The following is a 22,785-nucleotide window of genomic DNA, read 5'->3' on the forward strand; positions in this document are numbered from 1 at the left end:
GTGAAATTCTCTTGCTGGTTTCTTGTGTGGGAGCACACGTTTGCTTTTGAATCCAGTCTCCACTATCCAATCCCATACCTTCAGCTCTTAGTATGGAAAGACAAAATTGATTTTATTTTGTTAGTATGTTTGGTTTTGTTCTCTGTCTCCCCCTTTTAGGCTGTGAGCCCACTGTTGGGTAGGGACTGTCCCTATATGTTGCCAACTTGGACTTCCCAAGCGCTTAGTACAGTGCTCTGCACACAGTGAGCGCTCAATAAATACGATTGATGATGATGATGATGATTGACTTTGTGCCAATGCTGAGGACTGGGGCAGATACATGAGAATCAGATTCAAAAAGTCCCTATTGCACAATGGGCTCACACTCCGAGGTAGGAAGAGTAAAGATTCTATGCCCATTTTATAGATGAGGAAACTGAGGCCTGGAGAGTTAAAATTCATTCATTCAATCTCATTTTGAGCCCCCCATGGGACAACCTGATCACCTTGCAACCTCCCCAGCGCTTAGAACAGTGCTTTGCATATGGTAAGCACTTAATAAATGCCATTATTATTATTTATTGGGCACTTATTGTGTGCAGAGTACTGTATTAATAATAATAATAATGATGATGGCATTTGTTAAGCACTTACTATGTGCAAAGCACTGTTCTAAGCCCTGGGGGGATGCAAGGTGATCAGGTGGTCCCATGTGGGGCTTCCAGTCTTCATCCCCATTTTACAGATGAGGTAACCAAGGTCACCCAGCAGACGTGGCAGAGTCGGGATTGGAACCCGCGACCTCGGACTCCCAAGGCAGGGCTCTTTCCACTGAGCCACGCTGCTTCTCTGTGCTCTATTAAGCACCTGGGAGAGAAGATTGTAACAGTAAACGGACCCATTCCCTACCCACAATGGGCTTCCAGTCTACATAACTTGCCCAAGCCCCAAAGGAAGCCAGTGGCAGAGATGGGAAGCAGCATGGCATAGTGGATAGAGCATGGGCTTGGAGTTAGAAGGTCACGGGTTCTAATTCCTGCTCTGCCACCTGTCTGTTGTGTGGCCTGGGGCAGGTCAGTTCACTTCTCTGTGCCTCAGTTACCTCATCTGTAAAATGGGGGTTAAGACTGTAAGCCCGACTCAGGGCAGGGACTGTATCCAACCTGATTTCCTTGTACCAATCCCAGTGCTTAGTACAGCGCCCGGCACATATGAAGCGCTTAATAAATATCGGAATTATTATTATTATGGGATCGGAACCAGGCTCTCCCGAGTTCCCAAACCAGTACTCAGTCCTAAAAAGTTAAATGGCCTGTTAAGGGAAATGTAGGATAAACGTGAGCAAGAAGAATGCAAGGTAAATTCACACCTGTGGATAAAAATCCCAAATAGCTTGTTCTAGTTAAATAGAACAAATAAAGTGCTATTTTGGGCGATGGCTGTTGTTACCTTTATAGAGAGCGGCAAAATTATTCTCCAAGATGCCAAATCTAGTGAATTGGAAATAATTTACAGTCCCAATGATCATATAAATGGCTGACCTCAATGAATAAAAGAAACCAACTCATTAACTAGCTGATACACTCTGAAGAACATTGAAATCTACATCTCCCTGAGTTGCAAGAGATAGGGATCACGGCTACCTACGACAACACGAAATGCACTTCATCAATCAGTCAATCGTATTTATTGAGCGCTTACTGTGTGCAGAGCACCGTACTAAGCGCTTGATGAAAACAACGATGACTGAACTGAGGATTCGTGACTCGCGACTGAAATCAGGTGGATTTCCAACCCGCTCTGACTGTCCTTACGTCAACGAGCTGGCCAATTACCTGGAGAAAAGGCACTCCGGTCCTCTCGATGGCAATCACGCCGACAGTCTGGTTCACCTCCAAATCAAGGATTAAAATTTCTCGGGGATAGAGCAGTAGCATGTGGTTTCTTTTCGATGGCAGGTAGGACAGCTGCAGGCAGTCGTTGAGAGTCACAGATTCGGCGCTGGAAAACGAACGCGTCGAATCGACACGGTAAAACTGACCGCGTCCTCTCGTCCGCAACGACAATATCGTCCTCCCAACTGAACTTTATAATACTGTGGTGTTTGTTAGATACTTGCTTCGTGTCAAGCACTGCAGTAAGCGAGCCCTGGGGCAGATACGATATCATCAGAGAAGTGGAAAGTGGCTTAGTGGAAAGAGCGCAGGCTTGGGAGTCGGAGGACGTGGGTTCTAATCCCGGCACCGCCACTTGTCTGCTGGGAAAGCCACTTAATAATAATAATAATGGTAATTGGTAAGCGCTTACTATGTGCAAAGCACTGTTCTGAGTGCTGGGGGGGATCAGGTTGTCCCACGTGGGGCTCCCAGTCTGCTTGTACATATTTATTACTCTATTTATTTATTTATTTTACTTGTACATATCTATTCTATTTATTTTCTTTTGTTAGTATGTTTGGTTTTGTTCTCTGTCTCCCCCTTTTAGACTGTGAGCCCACTGTTGGGTAGGGACTGTCTCTATATGTTGCCAATTTGTACTTCCCAAGCGCTTAGTACAGTGCTCTGCACATAGTAAGCGCTCAATAAATACGACTGATTGATTGATTGATCCCCATTTTCCAGATGAGGGAACTGAGGCCCAGAGAAGTGAAGTGACTTGCCCAAGGTCACCCAGCTGACAAGCGGGGGAACCGGGATTAGAACCCAAGCCCGGGCTCTTTCCACCGAGCCGCGTGGCTTCACTTAACTTCTCTGTGCCTCAGTTACCTCATCTGTAAACTGGGGATTAAGACTCTGAGCCCCACGTGGGACAATCTGCTTTTCTTGTATTTAGAACAGTGCCTGGCGCAGAGTAAGCGCTTAACAAATACCATAATTACTTTTATTATTATCAGCTCAAACCCAGGCCCCGTTCACCTGGGGCTCACAGTCTAAGGGGAATAGAGAACAGTTATTTAATCCCCATTTTACAGGTGAGGAAACTGAAACAACAATCACGATACTTGCTCAAGGTCACGCCGCAAGCAAGTCACCGCCTGCCTCTCGAGCCTGGGAGGGTCGTGTTCTTTACATAAAGACTGTCAGCTAAAAAGCCACTTGATGATTTCTGCGCTGTCTGAACTTTACCTGGGCTTCTCTTGAGTGATGAGAATTTTCACTTTATTGAGGGCCTTTTTGGCTCCCGTGGTCGCGGCCAAATTGCCGTGAGCCGGGCTGGAGTGCGGACTGGAGATGTAGACTTTTTTCCCGGAGCTGGCAGGCGCTTTTGATGGTGAAAAGTCAGAGATGAACACGATACCCTCACTGGTGAGCACTGCACATTAAAAAAAAAAAATTACAGCTTAATCACTTTTAACGTGGAATTTTCTCCTGATACATTTCTGAAACAGGGAAGCGACGACCCCTTTAAAAAAATATTTTAATGCCATCTGTTAAGCACTTACTATGGCTCAGGCACTGTACTAAGCATCAGACCAGAATTTTCTCCTGATACATTTCTGAAACAGGGAAGCAACGACCCCTTCAAAAAATATTTTAATGCCATCTGTTAAGCACTTCCTATGGCTCAGGCACTGTACTAAGCACCAGCTAATCAGGTCAGCCACAATCCACGTCCCTCATGGGGCTCACCGTCTTAATACCCATTTACAGACAAAGCAACTGAGGCCCAAAGAAATTAAATGACTTGCCCAAGGTGGCACAGCAGACGGGTGGCAGAGCCGGGATTAGAACCCAGGTCCTCTGACCTCCCCCAGGACCATGTTTTATCCACTAGACCATACTGCTTCCCCCAAATTGTGGGTAATGGTAGATTTCGGGCTGAACGGGAGTCTTCTGGCAATTAAAGAGAGATGGATGGTCCTACGGTATCTATCAGAAGCCGTAACTTCAATTTTACATGTAGAAAACAGAAACAAACCATCAAGGGTATCTCTTTTGCTTCCCCTACCTACGGTGGATTTTAGTGTCTCTGGCCTTGCTCCTAAGCACTTGGTACTGTGCTGGGCCCACAGTGAGCGCTCAGTAAATAGCACTGAATGATGTTTACTGCTAAGCCTTGCCCTAAGCCAGGAGAGTACAACAATGGCTTCCAACTTTAAGGACGAGAGGGACAAAAATGATTTGTAGATAGGGAAGGCCAGAGGAAGAACAAGCTAAAGGAGGAAGCGCGAACACATTGGGACAGAACAGCTGAACAAAGAATAGACTGTCCAGATAAATAAGCTTGCTGCGGGCAAGGAACGCGTCTACACTGGGACACGTTGTATCGTCTTCTCCCGAGTACTCAGTACAGTGCTCTGCACACAGTAAGCGCGCTAGAAGTACCGCTGATTGATATATATTTACAAGAGTGGTGAAGACCCGAGTGGTAAAGGTGTATGTTGGGTTGACCCAACTGGGTTTTTGTGAATTATCTGGGAAAGACCTCCCGTATAAGGTAATTAGCAGAAATTGAACTTCTTCTTGTTGGTTTGTTGTTGTTTTTTCCATAACAGTTCGGTATAAGAACCAGGATTCCCCGATTTTGTGCCCTGGGAAAGGTACTGGTTTTGAGCCTTTAAGCCTTCACACGAAGCCCCCACCTTCCCCCAACCCTGCCATTGCCAATTTGTACTTCCCAAGCGCTTAGTACAGTGCTCTGCACACAGTAAGCGCTCAATAAATACGATTGATGATGATGACAGAGCTGGGAGGGGAAAGCAAGGAGGGCGGAGAAGAAAGAATACCATCTCTCTTGTCTAGCCCCAGTTAGCTTTTGGGAAGACCCGCAAAGGTCGGTAGGTTTGGGGCACCGGGGTTGGGACTAGATTACTATTCTATTTATTTTGTTAATGATGTGCATTTAGCTCTAATTCTATTTGTTCTGACGCCTTGCCACCTGTCCACATGCTTTGTTTTGTTGTCTGTCTCCCCCTTCTAGACTGTGAGCCCGCTGTTGGGTAGAGACCGTCTCTAGATGTTGCCAACTTGGACTTCCCAAGCGCTTAGCACAGTGCTCTGCACACAGTAAGCGCTCAATAAATATGATTGAATGAATGAATGAATGAATTCCCGCTGATCCCCAAGGCCGTGGCAGGCTGGTGGCCGCTTGGGATGGGAGTGGGCGATGGGCCGTTCACTCAATCGTTCGGTCACATTTATTGAGTGCTTACTATGTGCAGAGCACTGTACTGAGTTCTTGGGACAGTACAATACGACATTAAGTGGACACATTCCCTGCCCACAACGAGCTTACAGTCTAAAAGACAAGCTTTCACACGTCTGGTCGACAGTGGGCATGTTGGAGACTATAACAGAGCACCCCAAACTGCCTGCGGGCGGAAAACCTAGCCCAAAGGAGCAGATTAATACCCTTCCAGAATATCACAGTGAGTGGGCAGGGTTGGCAAGTGGAGAAAGTTCCTTGACAGGAGCACCAAGCTCTACTGTACTATCCCAAGCACTTAGTACAAAGTAGATGCTCAGTATATACTACGGAGGGAGAACGCATATTTTCACCGCGCGTCTGGGACAGAACACGTTTTCAAGGCTTCGGGCTGTTCTCCGGACACGGTGAAGCTCTATGGAGGGAGCACGAGTGTGGGAAGAATTGGATGTGATCGCGTGCACGGTAGCAGACAGGGTTAAGATCTCCAAGAGGCATCACCCTTCCCTTGGGATCTGGCGGGAATGCAATCCCTGCTTCATAGGACAACTGGTACACCGAATAGCCCTCATTTCCTTTTATTAAAGTGAAACTCACGAAAGGTTTAAGTTCCATGTCTGAGTCCCTCTGTATAGTCCAACTGGCACAATACCAACGTACAGTTTTAGTGTTATGAGACTGCCAAACTAAATTAACTCCCTTGTCCACCTGAAACAGATTTTTCTGTCCCTCCCAATGTGGGGCTATTTGGGAGTTTTTAAAACGGTACAATTCAACCTTCCTTTTTTCCCTCCCAATGTGGGGCTATTTGGGAGTCTTTAAAACGGTACAATTCAACCTTCCGTTTTCAGTCTAACTTGGGAGAACGGAATTCAACAGAACGGTTACCTAACACATTCCCTTGGCATTGTGAAACAGACCATTTTTAATCTTTTAAATCAAGCTATCCTCCACCCCAAGGACTGTTCAGCCTAGCTACCTTTTAAATGAGTATTTCGCACGAGCATTAAAAGCAAATTAAGATCAACATGCCTCTGCCCAAATTTCTCCTACAGTGTGCATTCCTCATCTGCTCAATTGCTTATTTAAACAGAGGAGAGAGAAAAGGTTACACATGGCAATTCATTCTACCATGATACCCCAACAAAGGGATCAGACTTTAGGGGGGAAAAAAAAGCAACGCTATCTCTGCATTCATATATGAGCGTGTATATAGAGATATAGAGTGAGAAAGAGATGTATATATGTATACATACATATGTACATAAATATACACAGAGAGAGATATCTCCGTTGGAATGCTGATACGTTTTCTTTAAATTATACTTTCTAAAAATACTGTACAATTAAAGAACAAGTTTGCATCACAGTTTATAAGTGAGACCCAAATAGCCTCCTGCGACCATTCAAGTACTGTATCTCTCATCTTAGGCACAGCTCTGCTTGGCAAAGGCATTTGCAGAGAAGCTGCGTGGCTTAATGGAAAGAGCCCAGGCTTGGGAGTCACAGGTCGTGGGTTCTAATCCTGGCTCTGCCATTTGTCTGTTGTGTGACCCTGGGCAAGCCACTTAACTTCCCTGTGCCTCAGTCACCTCACCTGTAAAAATGGGATAAAGACTGTGAGCCCAGCGTGGAACAACCTGATTACCTTGTATCTACCCCAATGCTTAGAACGGTGCTTGGCACATAGTAACCGCTTAACAAATACCATTATTATTATTATTGTAAGATCTCTGTGGTCTCCGGTTTATGATGTGCTACCTGAGTTTTGCTTGGGCCTGGGATCGGTGACGCCGTGAACCAAAAAACAACTGGCGAAAAGCCCATCGCCAATCTGCCACCCAGAATTTGGGACGTCTACGTCGACCCGGATGGCCGATTTCGGGCTACTCCGGAGGAAAGCTTTTCACTGACGTATATTTGCTCAGATTTCAGGTTCACGGCGGTTTCTGGGAACTGGCCCACGACAAAAGGCAAGGAATCCCGGTATATTAGCTTAATAAGTACGGTGTTCGATAAGCGCTTCCGATGTGCCACGTATTACACTAAGCCCCGGGATAGACGCAACAGATGCGGATCAGACACAGTCCCTGACCCATGATGGAATTTGGGAATTCAGAAATCTGCCAAGCGGGGCGGATTCGGGAGGTAAAGCTGCCAGATCCCAGTTCTTCTGATAGTCTGGTCTCAAGCTGCTTCCTCACAAGGTCACTTGGTTTTTGTGTTTTGTTTTGTTTTTTAATGGTATTAGTTAAGCGCTTCCTACGTGCCAAGCACTGTTGTAGAGTACAATCGGAACTGCAAATGCTATTTTAATCTTACCGCTTCAATATAACGACACAGGCTGCTCACTGTTCTAACTTTCAACAGACGCAAAACGACTCACGGGTTAAATGGGACGGATCGAAGGGGTCAAAGGAAAAAGAGAGGATGTTTTCTGCGTAACTCTTCTTCCACAGTTTGGTGCCGGTGTCTGCATTCCACAGCGCGATGTAGTTTGGCGGATGAATAGCGAGTAATAAATCTCGAGAAGCATCTTGAGTCCATAACCACTGCATGTCTGTAAACACCAAATAAATACAGATAAAGTTCAGCCACGGCGGGGAGAGAATGGGGGGACTTTAAAAATCACCTTTCTAATTACGGCTTGAAATCTGATTTCAAAAAAAGATCACAAAGGTTCTTTAAATCATAAAAGGAAACAGAATACCAACGTGCTGCTAAAAACAAATTGGGTGGACATTACACCTCAAGAGAGCACCGTTAGTATCTTACGAGAGCTTTAACAAACGGTGACTCTTGAAGGCTTTCAAACACTTATGGAAGTTTACCGTTCTCAGCCTAAACATATCCGATTCTTTAATGGCATCTTTAAAGGACGGTGCTGTTATTAACCGGAGATTTCGTTATTTAAACTAAATATTAAAACTTTAAAGAAAATAAGATAATTTTTTTAAGATGCTGCAGGCAGTATCGCACGACTAAAACGTCAATAGGTTCAGGAGGGGCTTGGACAATCCCCGCCCTTACCGATTTTACGAAGTAGGAGGGGAGACAGACACTTATTGAAGTTACAGCTGAGGGCAAGAAGAGGGTAGCAAGGGGGTTCGGCCTAATTATCACCCGTGGATTCTCTCCCAGGAGTCAGTACGGTCCTCTGCACAGTAAGCAATGAGTAAAAATCTATTAATAATTATTAATAATGATAACTGTGGTATTTGGGTCAGGAACTATTCTAAGCACTGGGGTTGATACAAGATGATTGGGTTATTACTACTACGGCTACTGCTATTACTACTTAGATAAGTTCACGGAGAAGTAGTAGTAGCACTCGTGGTGTACAGAGCACAGGCTAAGCGCTGGGAAAGAAAAGACAAGCAGGAATTAGAAAGAAACCCCTAATGGATCAACAGAGGGAAAATTATAGCTGCAAAGGGAAAGTCAGGGATGGTTGAAGTAAAACTTGGAGATGCTCCAGGATTTATCCTATCGGCAAGGTCTGATTCTGAAACCAGTCAGGTTCCTCACAGATGAAACTGAGATCAAAGGGATGGAAGGGAAGAAAGAAATGTAGTCTTGCATAACCGGCTGCATGAGAAAGAGCTTCTTCCCCAAGGCCTAGGCATCGTAAAATCCTCTAGAAATAAATCCAGTTGGCAACCGGGATAATAAAGCCTAGAGATCTGAGAGAGGAAGAAATGAGTGCTCTTTCCCTGTCTACTGAATCACCCTTGGGCAGCTTTGTTGGAGAAGCTGTTTCCTGCAGTCGCTGCGAGTCCACAGCTTTGTGTATCTAAGGGACTTTGCACCGATGATACTCTGTGCAGGAATATCTCGGGGACTATGCGCCTCTCCGATGGTAGTGCGGAGAAGTGTTTCCTGTATCAGAGAACTCTCCACAGTTAAGCTTCACAAGGTGCCCCGATTACTGTCCATCACCCCTTCTGGACTGTAAACTCGTTGTGGGCAGGGAATGTGTCGGGTTATTGTCACACTGTACTTCCCCAAGCACTTAGTACAGTGCTTTGTACACAGAAAGCGCTCAATACGACTGAATGAACTGTAAGCTCGTGTGGGCAAGGATTGTGTCTGTTTACTGTTATATTGTACTCTCCCAACAGTGTTCTGCACATAGTAGGTAAATACTGTTGACTAGCTGAAAGGATTTGATGAAAACCAATTCCGCGTTCATCCCGTCCACACGCTTCATGCCTCCTCTCAGCCTTCACTTTTCCAGACTTGAAGAATCCTAACCTTTTTGCCTTAGGTCCGAAAGTCTACGCTGGCGCTTCCAAGGCAAACGGCACAGACTGGAAGTAGAAATACGAGTTACCGGCCCCCTTCCCTTTCGACTGTGAACAAGAGTGGAATCCCCGTGCCACACGTGTCTTCTCAGATTCTTCTCTTTCCAGCCCGTTTTGCAGTTCGACTGTTACAGACGCAATGAAAAAGTCACAACGGCACTGCGAGACAGCGCATGAGATGGGCACGTGGTTTCCTCACCTTGGATAGGTTTGGCATGTTCCTGAATTTCACAGCGAGCTACTCCTGTGGCCACATCCCAAACGATGATCTTCCCGCTGACGTCGGCAGATGCTAACCGTAAGGAATACGGCGATCCGATATTATGATGGTAATTTTCTTTAGCCCACTTAACCTAAGCACAAGAACAAATTAAATCAGCACTGTACTCATGTTAAACGGGTTACCTAATGCATGTTTTCTCATTACAAATGAACCAACCAAAACCACTTTCTGAAATGCAAAGTTAGCCGGGCATTCCCTGTGTTAGAGCTCTCCAACGACATGTGTGAGCTACCGCTCATTCATTCAGTTGCATTTATTGAGCGCTTACTAATAATAATGATGCTGGTATTTGTTAAGCGCTTACTATGTGCCAAGCACTGTTCTAAGCACTGGGGTAGATACAAGATAGCCAGGTTGTCCCACGTGGGGCTCACAGTCTTAATTCCCATTTTACAGATGAGGTAACTGAGGCACAGAGAAGTTGAGTGACCTACCCAGGGTCACACGGCAGACAAGTGGTGGGGCCGGGATTCGAACTCGTGACCTTCGACTCCCAAGCCCGTGCTCTTTCCACTGAGCCACACTGCTTCGATTCTAGACTGTGACCCACTGTTGGGTAGGGACCGTCTCTATATGTTGCCAACCTGTACTTCTCAAGCCCTTAGTACAGTGCTCTGCACACAGTAATCGCTCAATAAATATGACTGATTGATTGATCGGTTGATTGATTGATTGATTGATTATGAAGCCGAAGGCCTGGACTGCGTGGACTGATGCTAAACTGAAGGTGATTTCTCAGCATTTCAGGCTTTGTGATTGTCAAACTGTTTGTGCTAAACAAAATACTATGATTTGGGCTGAGATATCACAGATATCACATGTTGCTTTTGGAGAAGCACCATGGCATAATGGATGGAGCACGGGCCTAGGAGTGGGAAGGTCACGGGTTCTAAGTCACTTCACTTCTCTGTGCCTCAGTTACCTCATCTGTAAAACGGGAATTGAGACAGAGTCCCATGTGGGACAAGGGCTGTGCCCAACCCGACTTATTTGTATTCACCCCAGCGCTTAGTACAGTGCCTGGCACTTAATAAGTGCTTAACAAATACCTTAATAATACTTATTATTATTATTATTATTATTATTATTATTATTATTATTATAAGTATGGCCTAGTGGAAAGAGCATGGGCCGTGGCTGACTGAGGTTTTAATCCTGGCTTTGCCAACTGCCTGCTGTGTAACCTGGGGCACAAATCACTGAACTTCTCTGGGCCTCAGTTTCCTCAACTGTAAAGTGGGGATTAAATACCTGCTCTCCCTCCTCTGTAGACTGTGACCTGCCCCGCAAGGGGAACAGAAACTGTGTCCAACCTGATTAAACTGTATATACTCCAGGGTTAAGAAGCGCTTGACCCACAGCATACAGAGAAGCAGCATGGCTCAGGAGTCAGAGGTCATGGGTTCAAATCCCAGCTCCGCCGCTTGTCAGCTGTGTGACTCTGGGCAAGTTACTTAACTTCTCTGGGCCTCAGTTACCCGATCTGCAAAATGGGATTAAGATTGTGAGCCCCACATGGGACAACCTGATCACCCTGTATCCTCCCCAGTTTAAGAACAGTGCTTTGCACATAGTAAGCGCTTAAATACCAAAATTAATTAAGATTAATTAATAATAATAAGGCAATCATACTTATTGAGCATTTACTATGTGCCGAGCACTGTACCGACCTCTTGGGAGAGTACAACAGAAATAGCAGACACATTCCCAGCCCATAAGGCATAATAATAATAATAATCATTCATTCATTCAATCGTATCCATTGAGCGCTTACCATGTGCAGAGCACTGTACTAAACTGACACAATTCCAGACCACAACTAGCAAACAGTCTGGGGGGAGGTGGGAGGGAGACAGACAGTAATATAAATTACAGCTATGTAATACATATAATTAGAGACATGCACATAAGAGCTGTGGGGCAGGGAGGGGGGGAGAAAAAAGGGAGCAAGTCAGGGCAGCGGAGAAGGGAGTGGGAGAAGAGGAAAGGGAAGGCCAAGGGAAGGAAGGCCTGGAGGAGATGTGTCTTCAAGGGGGAACGGATTGGAGGAGGGTGAGGGGTTGGCCGCGAGAAAGGCGAGACTGAGGTATGGTGAGAAAATTAGCACTAAAGGAGCGAAGAGCAAGGGCTGGGTTGTAGTAAAGAGCAGTGCAGTGGGGTAGGAGGGGGAAAGGTGATGGACTGCTTTAAAGCCAATGGTGAGGAGTTTTTGTTTGACGAGGAGGTGGATGGGCAACCCCCGGAGTTTTCTGAGGAGTGTGGTGACGTGTCCAGAACGTTTCTGTAGAGAAATGATGTGGGCAGCATAGTGAAGCACGGACTGGAGTGGGGAGAGACAGGAGGCTGGGAGCTCAGCAAGGGGGTTGATGTAGTAATCCAGGAGGGTTAGGATGGGTGACTGTATTCCTGTGGTAGCAGTTTGGACAGAGTGGAAAGGGAGGATTTTAGGGATGTTGTGAAGGTGGGACTGGCAGGATTTAATGATGGATTGAATGTGCAGGTTGAATGAAAGAGAGGAGTCAAGGATAATGCCAAGGTTACATGCTTGTGAGGCAGGAAGGATGGAGGTGCCGTCTTCAGTGATGGGGAAGTCAGGGGGAGGACAAGATCTGGTGGGAAGATAAGGAGTTCTGTTTTGGACGTGTTAAGCTTGAGGAGACTGGAGGACATCCAAGTAGAGATGTCTTGAAGACAAGAGGAAATGTGAGACTGCAGAGAGGGAGAGAGCTCGGGATTGGAGATGCAGATGTGGGTATCACCCGCATAGAGGTGGTAGTTGAAGCCGCAGGAGCGAATGAGTTCTCCAAAGGAGTGATGGAGACAAGAAAGAGACCCAGAACTGAGCCTTGGGGGACACCCCCAAGTTAGGGGGTGGGAGGCAGAGGAGGAGCCCGCGAAGGAGACTGAGAATGAACGGCAAAAGAGATAAGAGGAGAACCAGGAGAGGACAGAGTCAGTGAAGCCAAGGTTGGGTAACGTTTCCAGGAGAAGGGGGTGGTCCACAGTGTCAAAGGCAGCTGAGAGGTCGAGGAGGATTAGGACGGAGTACAGGCCGTTGGATTTGGCAAGAAGGAGATCATTGGTGCCCTTTGAGAGGGTGGCTTTTGTGGATACTAAACCCGATTTTGCTTTATATTTTTATAAATGCCACGGCAAATACCGCAGTCCTTGTTTTTAAATATGACCGTCATTACTGTTCCAGACCATCTGCTAAAATTATTATTCACCCCACTGAATTAAAAAGGATTAGTGGCCTCACAAATCTTTTTCTTTTTTTCTCCATTCTTTCTCCCTTTGCCCATCCTACCCCTTGTGTCTTTTTTTGCCCCCAAACCCCGGCATTCTTGTGGGTCCCGCATCTCCCCAGCCCCTCCTTTGTTCAACCTTTAGTTCTGACTGCATATATGGAATACGTTTTCTCATTCCTAACACTGCAAAATGGCTATGACTGCCCTCCCCTGCTTTATTTGGTACTGAGAGTGTGTTTGACTCCAACTGGTCCTGGTAGCAATCAATCAATCAATCGTTATTGAGTGCTTACTGTGTGCAGAGCACTGTACTAAGCGCTTGGGAAGTACAAGTTGGCAACTGATTGTATTTCTGGACCACTTAACTGGCGCAGAGAACCACTGGTTGAGGAGAGGGAGCAGGCGAGAGATCCAGCCACGCGGGGAGGCAGAAGAAAGATGGAACGTGTTCGGATCAGGGAATGTTCGGTCCGCTGCAGTAGCCAGCCAAACGGGATACGCTCAGTGCAGGGACGGAGCGGCAAATGATTAAAGATGTTTATCTTGGGCTGAGAAAATGGGTACACCCTCCTGAATGTCTCCGAACTATTACTTCATTTGTCTTCATCAGACGGATGATATCCTGTACTGAGGAATATTAGGACCTGCTAGGAACTCAGTGTGAATGACACTCCAGCCAGATTTTTGCTTTTTTCTAGTGTCAAGGGTCTAGTATCCGACTAAGCCCTCAATACGCCTGTTTCCTCTTGCTTCTGCATCGCCCTTGAACTTGGATTTTAGTCAGCCCACCTTCAACCCCACAGCACTTACGAACCCAGCTATAATTTATTTTAATGACTGCTTCCCCCACTGTTCCCTGTGGGAAGCAAACATGTCTCCCGACTCCAGCTTTTTGTTTTGTTTCACTTTTAAATGTCACCTGCACACGCTTACTATGTGCCAGGCACTGCGCACACAGTCCACGTCGCACATGAGGCTCGCAGTACCAATCTCCATTCTTCAGATGAGGTAACTGAGGCACAGAGATGCAAAGCAACCTGCCCAAGGTCACGGAGCAGACAAGTGGCAGAGCCTGGAGCAGAACCCAGCTCTCCCGGCTCCTAGGCCCGTCCTCCCCTCACTAGGCCATGCTGCTGCTTTGCTATGTTGTACTCTCCCAAGTGCTTAGTACAGCGCTCTGCACACAGCAGACGTTCAATAAATATGATTAACTGACTGGTGCACAGAGAGAGAAAGAGACTTCACCCTGGATTAGTTTCTCCTCACTTCAATTTATTTTAACGATAGTACTGACGATCGACAAACTGCCCTCATCTCTCCTCACGGCCTCACTCAGTTATTCCAGAGAGAATCGTCTTAAAGTAGAAATGTTCCCAAGAGAGGATACCACTTTCCTAAGGGCAGATGAATGGTTCCTTCCGACCAGGCCGATGATTTCGTCAGGATTAAATTAGATTAGAGCAGCATCGTGGCCTAGTGGACAGAGCACGGGCCTGGCATTCATGAGGACCTGGGCTCCAATCTAGGCTCCGCTTTAGAGCACTTGAACTTTGTTGCTTTTAATACTTGCTGAGAGACGTGTCCATCAAGTCGCTAAATCAGAGACAACTCGACTGCACAACACAATACTTGCTACCTATCGAGGTAACTTACTTTCAGAGCCATCTGCATAAGCATTTCCTGGAATTTAAACAACAGGTTTCTTGTTTTAACAGAGTTTGAAGCACTACTCATAGTTCAGGTGGTGGAAAGTCCAAACCAGGGACCTTGTTGTTCTCCTTATAGTCTTTCAAACTCAGAGTCCAATCAATAGACCAATCAATCATATTTACTGAGCACTCACAATGTGCAGAGCACTTAGCAAAGTCCAATACAACATGACCGGTATATGTGGTCCCTGCCTATAGGGAGCTTCCAGACTACGGGGAAGGAAGACATTAAAATAGATTATAGATAGGGGACATAGTAGAGTAGAAGAATATTTCTTTAAATTGTGTTGGGCTGTGGTGAGTAGCAAAGTGCTTAAAGGGCAAACAGCCAAGTGCATAGTCAATGTAGCGGGAAGAGCGGGGAGGGGAAATAAATCTGGGAAGGCCTCTTGGCGGAAATGTGATTTTAAGAGGGTTTGAAAAGTGGGAAAAGGGGTGTGCTGTTGGATATGGGGTGGGGGGGGGGAGTTCAGGCCAGAGGGAAGACGTGGTTAAGGAGTCGGTCAGTGGACAGATGAGCTCGAGGTACAGAGAGATTCCGGTAGGAAAAGGGGTATCCAGCCTCCTCCATCCCCATGACCCCTCCGCTGCCACTTCATCTTTCCACACTTTTAAGATCTACTGCCAAAGGCAGAAAAACCTTGGACTTTTGGGGAGAGGGGGGGACTAATTTGGTGAAGGGGTTCGAGAGGTTGAAAACTATGCTTAAAAACTACTAAAACAAGAAAATATAAAAGAAACCTTTTTCATCTTTTCAAACCCGACATTAGAAAGTCAACTACGTACTGCTACGGAAAGAGTACCCTGTTTTCAGGTTTGGTACCGAGTTTTTCCAACAGGGAAAGGCAAATACAGAAATCATCAAAATAACCACACCCCTTTAGGTTTTGGGTATCACGAATGCAGTTTAACTCAATCTACATCATCAACAGCTGATAGGGGGTGGGGGGGATCAAAGCTAAGTATTTCACATAAAAAATGGTTACTCTCCCCACACCCAACTGGAAAAGGAAGTCAAATGATGTACATTTTTTTGTCATTTAACACAGAGATAAGAGAAACTCATAAACTCTAAAGGAATTAACTGGGATCTGCCTTACCTTGACGACATTGGCTTTGTGCTTTTCCAGGACTTGAAGAGTCTGGGCAGTATTGGAATCAATCACTAGTACAAGTGAATGACATCCGTAAGCAATTAATCCTTGCCAGCCCCTAGCGAAACAGGAATTTTAACATCACGAGATGAAAGAAATGTTAGCGATCCACGATTCATTATTATGGTACTTGTTAAAAGCTTAGTCTGCACCAAGCACTGTTCCAAGCACTGGGATAGATCGAGATAATCAGGTTGGACACAGTCCCTGTCCCACATGGGGCTCCCGCCTATGTAACGAGGAGTAGGACTGACTCCCAATTTTACTGATGAGGGAACTGAGAAGTGACTTGTCCAGGGTCACCAGGCAGAGAAGTGGCGGAGCTGGGATTAGAACCCAGATCCTGACTCTTCCCACTAGGCCATGCTGTTTCCCTTTTGAGAGGATTATGATTCATATCTTAACGATCCCGGAAGCACTAAGGTATAGACCTGAAAAGATATAAAACAGAAAGATCTTCTCTTCTTCTCCTCTTCGTACGCAACAGACGACCACTCTCCCCACCCGACTAAAATCTCATCTCGCCCACAGCCCTTCTCTGGCCCAGCTCTCATTTCCCGCATTCTCTCTCCCTTCTGCGGTCACCTATGCCCTTGACATTCACCCCACCCTCAACCACACAGCATTTATTCCATTTATTCACAGATCTGAAATATATTTTCATGTCTCTCGCCCCCTCTGGACTGGAACTTCCTCATTCATTCAGTTGCATTCACTGAGCACTTACTGTGTGCTGTGTGTGAAGACTGTGAGCCCCACGTGGGACAACCTGATTACCTTGTATCTACCCCAGCGCTTATAAGAGTGCTTGGCACATAGTAAGCACTTAACAAATACCAACATTATTATTATTATTATTACTGAGCACTCGGGAGAGTACAATATAACAACAGACACATTCCTGCCCACAAGCAGGGGATACAGACATTAATATAAATGACTAAATAGGCAAAGAAATAAATAAATTTCAGATATATAAAAATAATAATAATAATGATGATGATGGCATTGGTTAAACACTTACTATGTGCCAAGCACTGTACTACACACATATACATATGGGCATGGAATGTGTCTAGCAACTTCATCATCCTGTCTTCTCCCGAGTGCTTGCTCCAATGGTCTGCAGGCAGTAAGCGCTGAATAAATACCACTGATCGCCGTACTTATCTTTAAATTCTGTTGCTTCCCCCACTTGCATATTATTTTGGTGACTGTCTCGTCTCCCCGGTTAGGTTGCGAGGTCCCTGAGGGTAGAGATAAGGTCTGCTGACTCTGCTGTCCTCTCCCAAAGTGCTTAGAACGGGGATGCGCACAGAGTAAGCACTCAAGAAATACGACTGGGATGGACTGAATACAGTCGGTTTTCCAACTTTGGACTATTCGGATCGTTTTCCTAAAACACAGTTCTGCACGGACCTTCCTCATCTGTACAATGGGGATCGCGACTGCGAGCCCTATGTGGGACAGGGACTGGGTCCTGCCTGATTTGCTTGGATCCACCCCAGTGCTTAGAACAACGTCTGGCACAGAGTAAGCGCGTAACAAATACTATAATTGTTACTCTTTTTTAAGCAAATTGGTTTGGACATATTTTGGACATATTTATTACTCTATTTATTTATTTATTTATTTTGCTTGTACATTTCTATCCTACTTATTTTATTTTGTTGGTATGTTTGGTTCTGTTCTCTGTCTCCCCCTTTTAGACTGTGAGCCCACTGTTGGGTAGGGACTGTCTCTATGTGATGCCAATTTGTACTTCCCAAGCGCTTAGTACAGTGCTCTGCACATAGTAAGCGCTCAATAAATACGATTGATTGATTGATTGATTGGACACAGTGCCTGCCCTGTAGTAATGCCGCCTTCTCCGGCAGCCATCCCCACCCCCTCTAAACAACAAAAATCGTAATTACGGCGTTTGTTAAGCGCTTGCTACGTGCCAAGCACTGTTCTAAGCATTGGGGTGGATACAAGGTGATCAGGTTGTCCCACGTGGTCTTAAACTGCATTTTCCAGATGAGGAAACTGAGGCCCAGAGAAGCTAAGCGGCTGGCCTAAGGTCACACAGCGGACAAGTAGCAGGGCCGGGATAACTGGGGTGTCCATTAAGGCCTACGTGCCAAGTGCTGTGGCTATACAAGATCATCATCTAGACTGTCAGCCTGTTGTTGCCGATCTATATGCTGCCGGTCTGTATCTCCCAAGCGCTCAGTACAGTGCCCTGCACACAGTAAGCACTCAATAGATACGACTGAATGAATGAATCATCAGGTGGGGCACGGTCCCTCTCCCACAGGGTGCTCTCAAGTCTATGTAGGAGGAGGACCAGATAATAATAATAATAATGACGGTATTTGTTAAGTGCTTACTATGCGCCAAGCACTGTTTTAAGCGTTGGGCAGATGCTGGGTAATCAGGCTGTCATTCATTCATTCAATCATATTTATTGAGCGCTTACTGTGTGCAGAAGCGCTTGGGAAGTACAAGTCGTCAACATCTAGAGACGGTCCCTACCCACCAACGGGCTCACAGTCTAGAAGGGGGAGATGGACAACAAAACTCACATTTTTTAAATCCCCATTGTACAGATGGGGTAATTGAGGCCCACAGAAGTGAAGTGACTGGCCCAAGGTCACACATCTGACAAGTGGCGGAGGCGGGATTAGAACCCACGACCTGTGACACCCCCCGCCCAGCCCGGGCTCTTGCCACTGAGCCGCACCGCTCATCATGGGCAGGGAATGTGTCCGTTGTTGTCCTGCACGCTCCCAAGCGCTTAGTACAGTGTTCCGCACCCGGCAGGTGCTCAGCACAGAGGATGGAATGAGCGATCGAAGGGCCCGAATGCCCATTTCAGAGCTGAGAAGCCCAAGGTCCAGGGATGGGAATAATAATAATAATAATAATGGCATTTGTTAAGTGCTTACTACATGCAAAGCACTAGTCTAACCGCTGATATAATGGTATTTGTTAAGCGCTTACTATGTGCCAAGCACTGTGCTAAGCGCTGGGTAGACACAAGGTCATCAGTTTGTCCCATGTGGGGCTCGCAGTCTTAATCCCCATTTTCCAGATGAGGGAACTGAGGCACGGAGAAGCAGCGTGGCTCAGTGGAAAGAGAGCGGGCTTTGGAGTCAGAGGTCATGGGTTCAAATCCCGCCTCCTCCGTCAACTGTGTGACTTTGGGCAAGTCACTTCACTTCTCTGGGCCTCAGTTCCCTCATCTGTAAAATGGGGATGAAGACGGTGAGCCCCCCATGGGACAACCTGATCACCTTGTTAACCTCCCCAGCGCTTAGAACGGTGCTTAGCATGTAGTATAGTGCTTAAAAAATACTATTAAAAAAGTCACTTCTCTGTGCCTCAGTGGCCTCATCTGTAAAATGGGGATTAAGACTGTGAATCCATCGTGAGACAACCTGATCACCATAATAATAATAATAATAATAATAATGATAATAATGACATTTATTAAGCACTTACTATGTGCAAAGCACTGTTCTAAGCACTGTGGAGGTTACAAGGTGATGAGGTTGTCCCACAGGGGGCTCACAGCCTTAATCCCTATTTTACAGATGAGGTCACTGAGGCACAGAGAAGTTAAGTGACTTGCTCAAAGTCACACAGCTGACCCTGTAACCTCCTCAGTGCTTAGAACAGTGCTTTGCACATAGTAAGCGCTTAATAAATGCTATAAAAAAGTCACTTCACTTCTCTGTGCCTCAGTGACCTCATCTGGAAAACGGGGATGAAGACTGTGAGCCCCAGGTGGGACAACCTCATCACCTTGTAACCTCCCCAGTGCTTAGAACAGTGTTCTGCACATAGTACGTGCTTGAGAAGCAGCGTGGCTCAGTGGAAAGTGCCTGGGCTTTGGAGTCAGAGGTCATGGGTTCAAATTCCGGCTCCACCACTTGTCAGCTGTGTGACTTTGGGCAAGTCACTTGACTTCTCTGGGCCTCAGTTCCCTCATCTGTCAAATGGGGATGAAGACTGGGAGCCCCAGGTGGGCCAACCTCATCACCTTGTAACCTCCCCAGTGCTTAGAACAGTGCTTTGCACATAGTAAGCGCTTAATAAATGCTATAAAAAAGTCACTTCACTTCTCTGTGCCTCAGTGACCTCAACTGGAAAACGGGGATTAAGACTGTGAGCCCCCCCGTGGGACAACCTGATCACCTTGTAACCTCTCCAGCCCTTAGAACAGTGCTTTGCACAGAGTAAGCACTTGAGAAGCAGTGTGGCTCAGTGCAAAGAGCCCAGGCTTTGGAGTCAGAGGTCATGGGTTCTAATCCCAGCTCCACCACTTGTCAGCTGTGTGACTTTGGGCAAAGTCACTTCACTTCTCCGGGCCTCAGTTCCCTCAGCTGTAAAACGGGGATGAAGACTGGGAGCCCCAGGTGGGACAACCTGATCACCTTGTAACCTCCCCAGCCCTCAGAACAGTGCTTTGCACATAGTAAGCGCTTAATAAATGCTATTTAAAAAGCCACTTCTCTGTGCCTCAGTTTCCTCACCTGTAAAATGGGGATGATGACTGTGAGCCCCCCGTGGAACAACCTGATCACCTTGTCACCTCCCCAGCGCTTAGCACACAGTAAGCGCTTAATGAACAGTATTAAAAAAGTCACTTCTCCGGGCCTCAGTGACCCCATCTGGAAAACGGGGATGAAGACTGGGAGCCCCAGGTGGGACAACCTCATCACCTTGTAACTTTCCCGGCGCTTAGCACATAGTAAGCGCTTAATGAACGCTATTAAAAAAGTCACTTCTCCGGGCCTCAGTGACCTCATCTGGAAAACGGGGATGAAGACTGTGAGCCCCAGGTGGGACAACCTGATCACCATGTATCCTCTCCAGTGCTTAGTACAGTGCTTAGCACATAGTAAGCGCTTAGTAAATGCCATCATTATTGACTTTGGGCAAAGTCACTTCACTGGGCCTCAGTTATGTCATCTGTAAAATGGGGATGAAGACTGTAAGCCCCCCGTGGGAAAACCTGATCACCTTGTAACCTCCCCAGCGCTCAGAACGGTGCTTTGCACATAGTAAGCGCTTAATAAACACTATTAAAAAAGTCACTCCTCTGTGCCTCAGTGACCTCATCTGTCAAATGGGGATGAAGACTGGGAGCCCCAGGTAGGACAACCTGGTCCCCTTGTAACCTCCCCAGCGCTTAGCACAGTGCTTTGCACATAATAAGCGCTTAATAAACGCCGTTATTATTGACTTTGGGCAAAGTCACTTCACTTCACTGGGCCTCAGTTCCCTCACCTGTAAAATGGGGATGAAGACTGTGAGCCCCAGGTGGGACAACCTGATCACCTTGTAGCCTCTCCAGTGCTTAGAATAATAATGATGATGATGATGATGATGGCATTTATTAAGCACTCACTATGTGCAAAGCACTGTTCTAAGGGCTGGGGAGGTTACAAGGTGATCAGGTTGTCCCACGGGGGGCTTCCCGTCTTCATCCCCATTTTACAGTTGAGGTAACTGAGTTCCAGAGAAGTGAAGTGACTTGCTCAGTCACAGAACAGCGCTTTGCACATAGTAAGCGCTTAATAAACGCTATTAAAAAAGTCACTTCTCCGTGCCTCAGTGACCTCATCTGTAAAATGGGGATGAAGACTGTGAGCCCCCGGTGGGACAACCCCATCACCTTGTCACCTCCCCAGCGCTTAGCACATAGTAAGCGCTTAATAAACGCTATTAAAAAAGTCACTCCTCCGTGCCTCAGTGACCTCATCTGTAAAATGGGGATGAAGACTGGGAGCCCCCGGTGGGACAACCTCATCGCCTTGTCACCTCTCCAGCGCTTAGCACATAGTAAGCGCTTAATAAACGCTATTAAAAAAGTCACTCCTCTGTGCCTCAGTGACCTCATCTGTAAAATGGGGATGAAGACTGGGAGCCCCCGGTGGGACAACCTCATCGCCTTGTCACCTCCCCAGCGCTTAGCACATAGTAAGCGCTTAATAAACGCTATTAAAAAAGTCACTCCTCCGTGCCTCAGTGACCTCATCTGTAAAATGGGGATGAAGACTGTGAGCCCCCCGTGGGACAACCCCATCACCTTGTCACCTCCCCAGCGCTTAGCACATAGTAAGCGCTTAATAAACGCTATTAAAAAAGTCACTCCTCCGTGCCTCAGTGACCTCATCTGTAAAATGGGGATGAAGACTGGGAGCCCCCGGTGGGGCAACCCCATCACCTTGTCACCTCCCCAGCGCTTAGCACATAGTGGGCGCTCCGTCAAGGCGGGGGGGGAGTTGTGTGGGTCCCTCACCAGTCTGCGGCCGCTCGGTTGTGGGCGCTGAGGGCCCCGCTGAGGGTCCGCGCCGACAGCTTCATGTTCACCGTGAAGGGCAGCATGGCGGCCGGGCCCTCCGCTCCCCTCCTTCTCCTCAGGCGCTGAGGAGAAAGGCGGACGGCCTCGAGCCCCCCGGAAGCGGAAGTGACGTCACGCCCCGTCCGCCCGCCGCGCGCCCGCCGTTCCGGGGACCGGACGCTAGGGGGCACCGCCGGGACGCCGGCTTCCGGGGGCGGGGCCTGACGCCTTCAGTCATTCATTCATTCATTCAGTCAGTCAGTCAGTCAGTCAGTCAGTCAATCCTGTTTGTACCTATTTGTTACTCTATTTATTTGTTTATTTTACTTGTACCTATCTATTCTATTTATTTTACTTTGTTAGTATGTTCGGTTTTGTTCTCTGTCTCCCCCCTTTTAGACTGTGAGCCCACTGTTGGGTAGGGACCGTCTCTGTAGGTTGCCAACTTGGACTTTCCAAGCGCTTAGTACGGTGCTCTGCACACAGGAAGCGCTCAATAAATGCGATTGATGATGAGGATGATGATGAATCCTATTGATTGAGCGCTTCCCAAGCACTAAGCGCTTGGGAAGGACAAGTGGGCAACACATGGAGACTTACACATTCATTCAATCCTATTTATTGAG

The 22,785-nt window shown here is 46.8% G+C and overlaps 1 protein-coding gene across 2 annotated transcripts in view; it reads right to left on the reverse strand.

Moving 5' to 3' along the window:
* WDR11 (WD repeat domain 11) overlaps nt 1-22,232 on the reverse strand; it is a 141,408-nt gene extending 119,176 nt beyond the window's left edge. For both annotated transcript variants that reach the window (XM_038757737.1, XM_038757736.1), the window contains exons 1-6: nt 22,118-22,232; nt 15,772-15,883; nt 9,631-9,784; nt 7,514-7,687; nt 3,108-3,294; nt 1,818-1,983 (exon numbers count right to left, since the gene is read on the reverse strand). In XM_038757737.1, the coding sequence (XP_038613665.1) occupies nt 1,818-1,983; nt 3,108-3,294; nt 7,514-7,687; nt 9,631-9,784; nt 15,772-15,883; nt 22,118-22,203 (879 nt within the window). In that variant the 5' untranslated portion in view covers nt 22,204-22,232. The remainder of the gene's footprint in view (nt 1-1,817; nt 1,984-3,107; nt 3,295-7,513; nt 7,688-9,630; nt 9,785-15,771; nt 15,884-22,117) is intronic.
* Nucleotides 22,233-22,785: the final 553 nt, after the last annotated feature.

The sequence above is a fragment of the Tachyglossus aculeatus genome, chromosome 16 (assembly GCF_015852505.1).
Source record: "Tachyglossus aculeatus isolate mTacAcu1 chromosome 16, mTacAcu1.pri, whole genome shotgun sequence".
Lineage (NCBI taxonomy): Eukaryota > Metazoa > Chordata > Mammalia > Monotremata > Tachyglossidae > Tachyglossus > Tachyglossus aculeatus.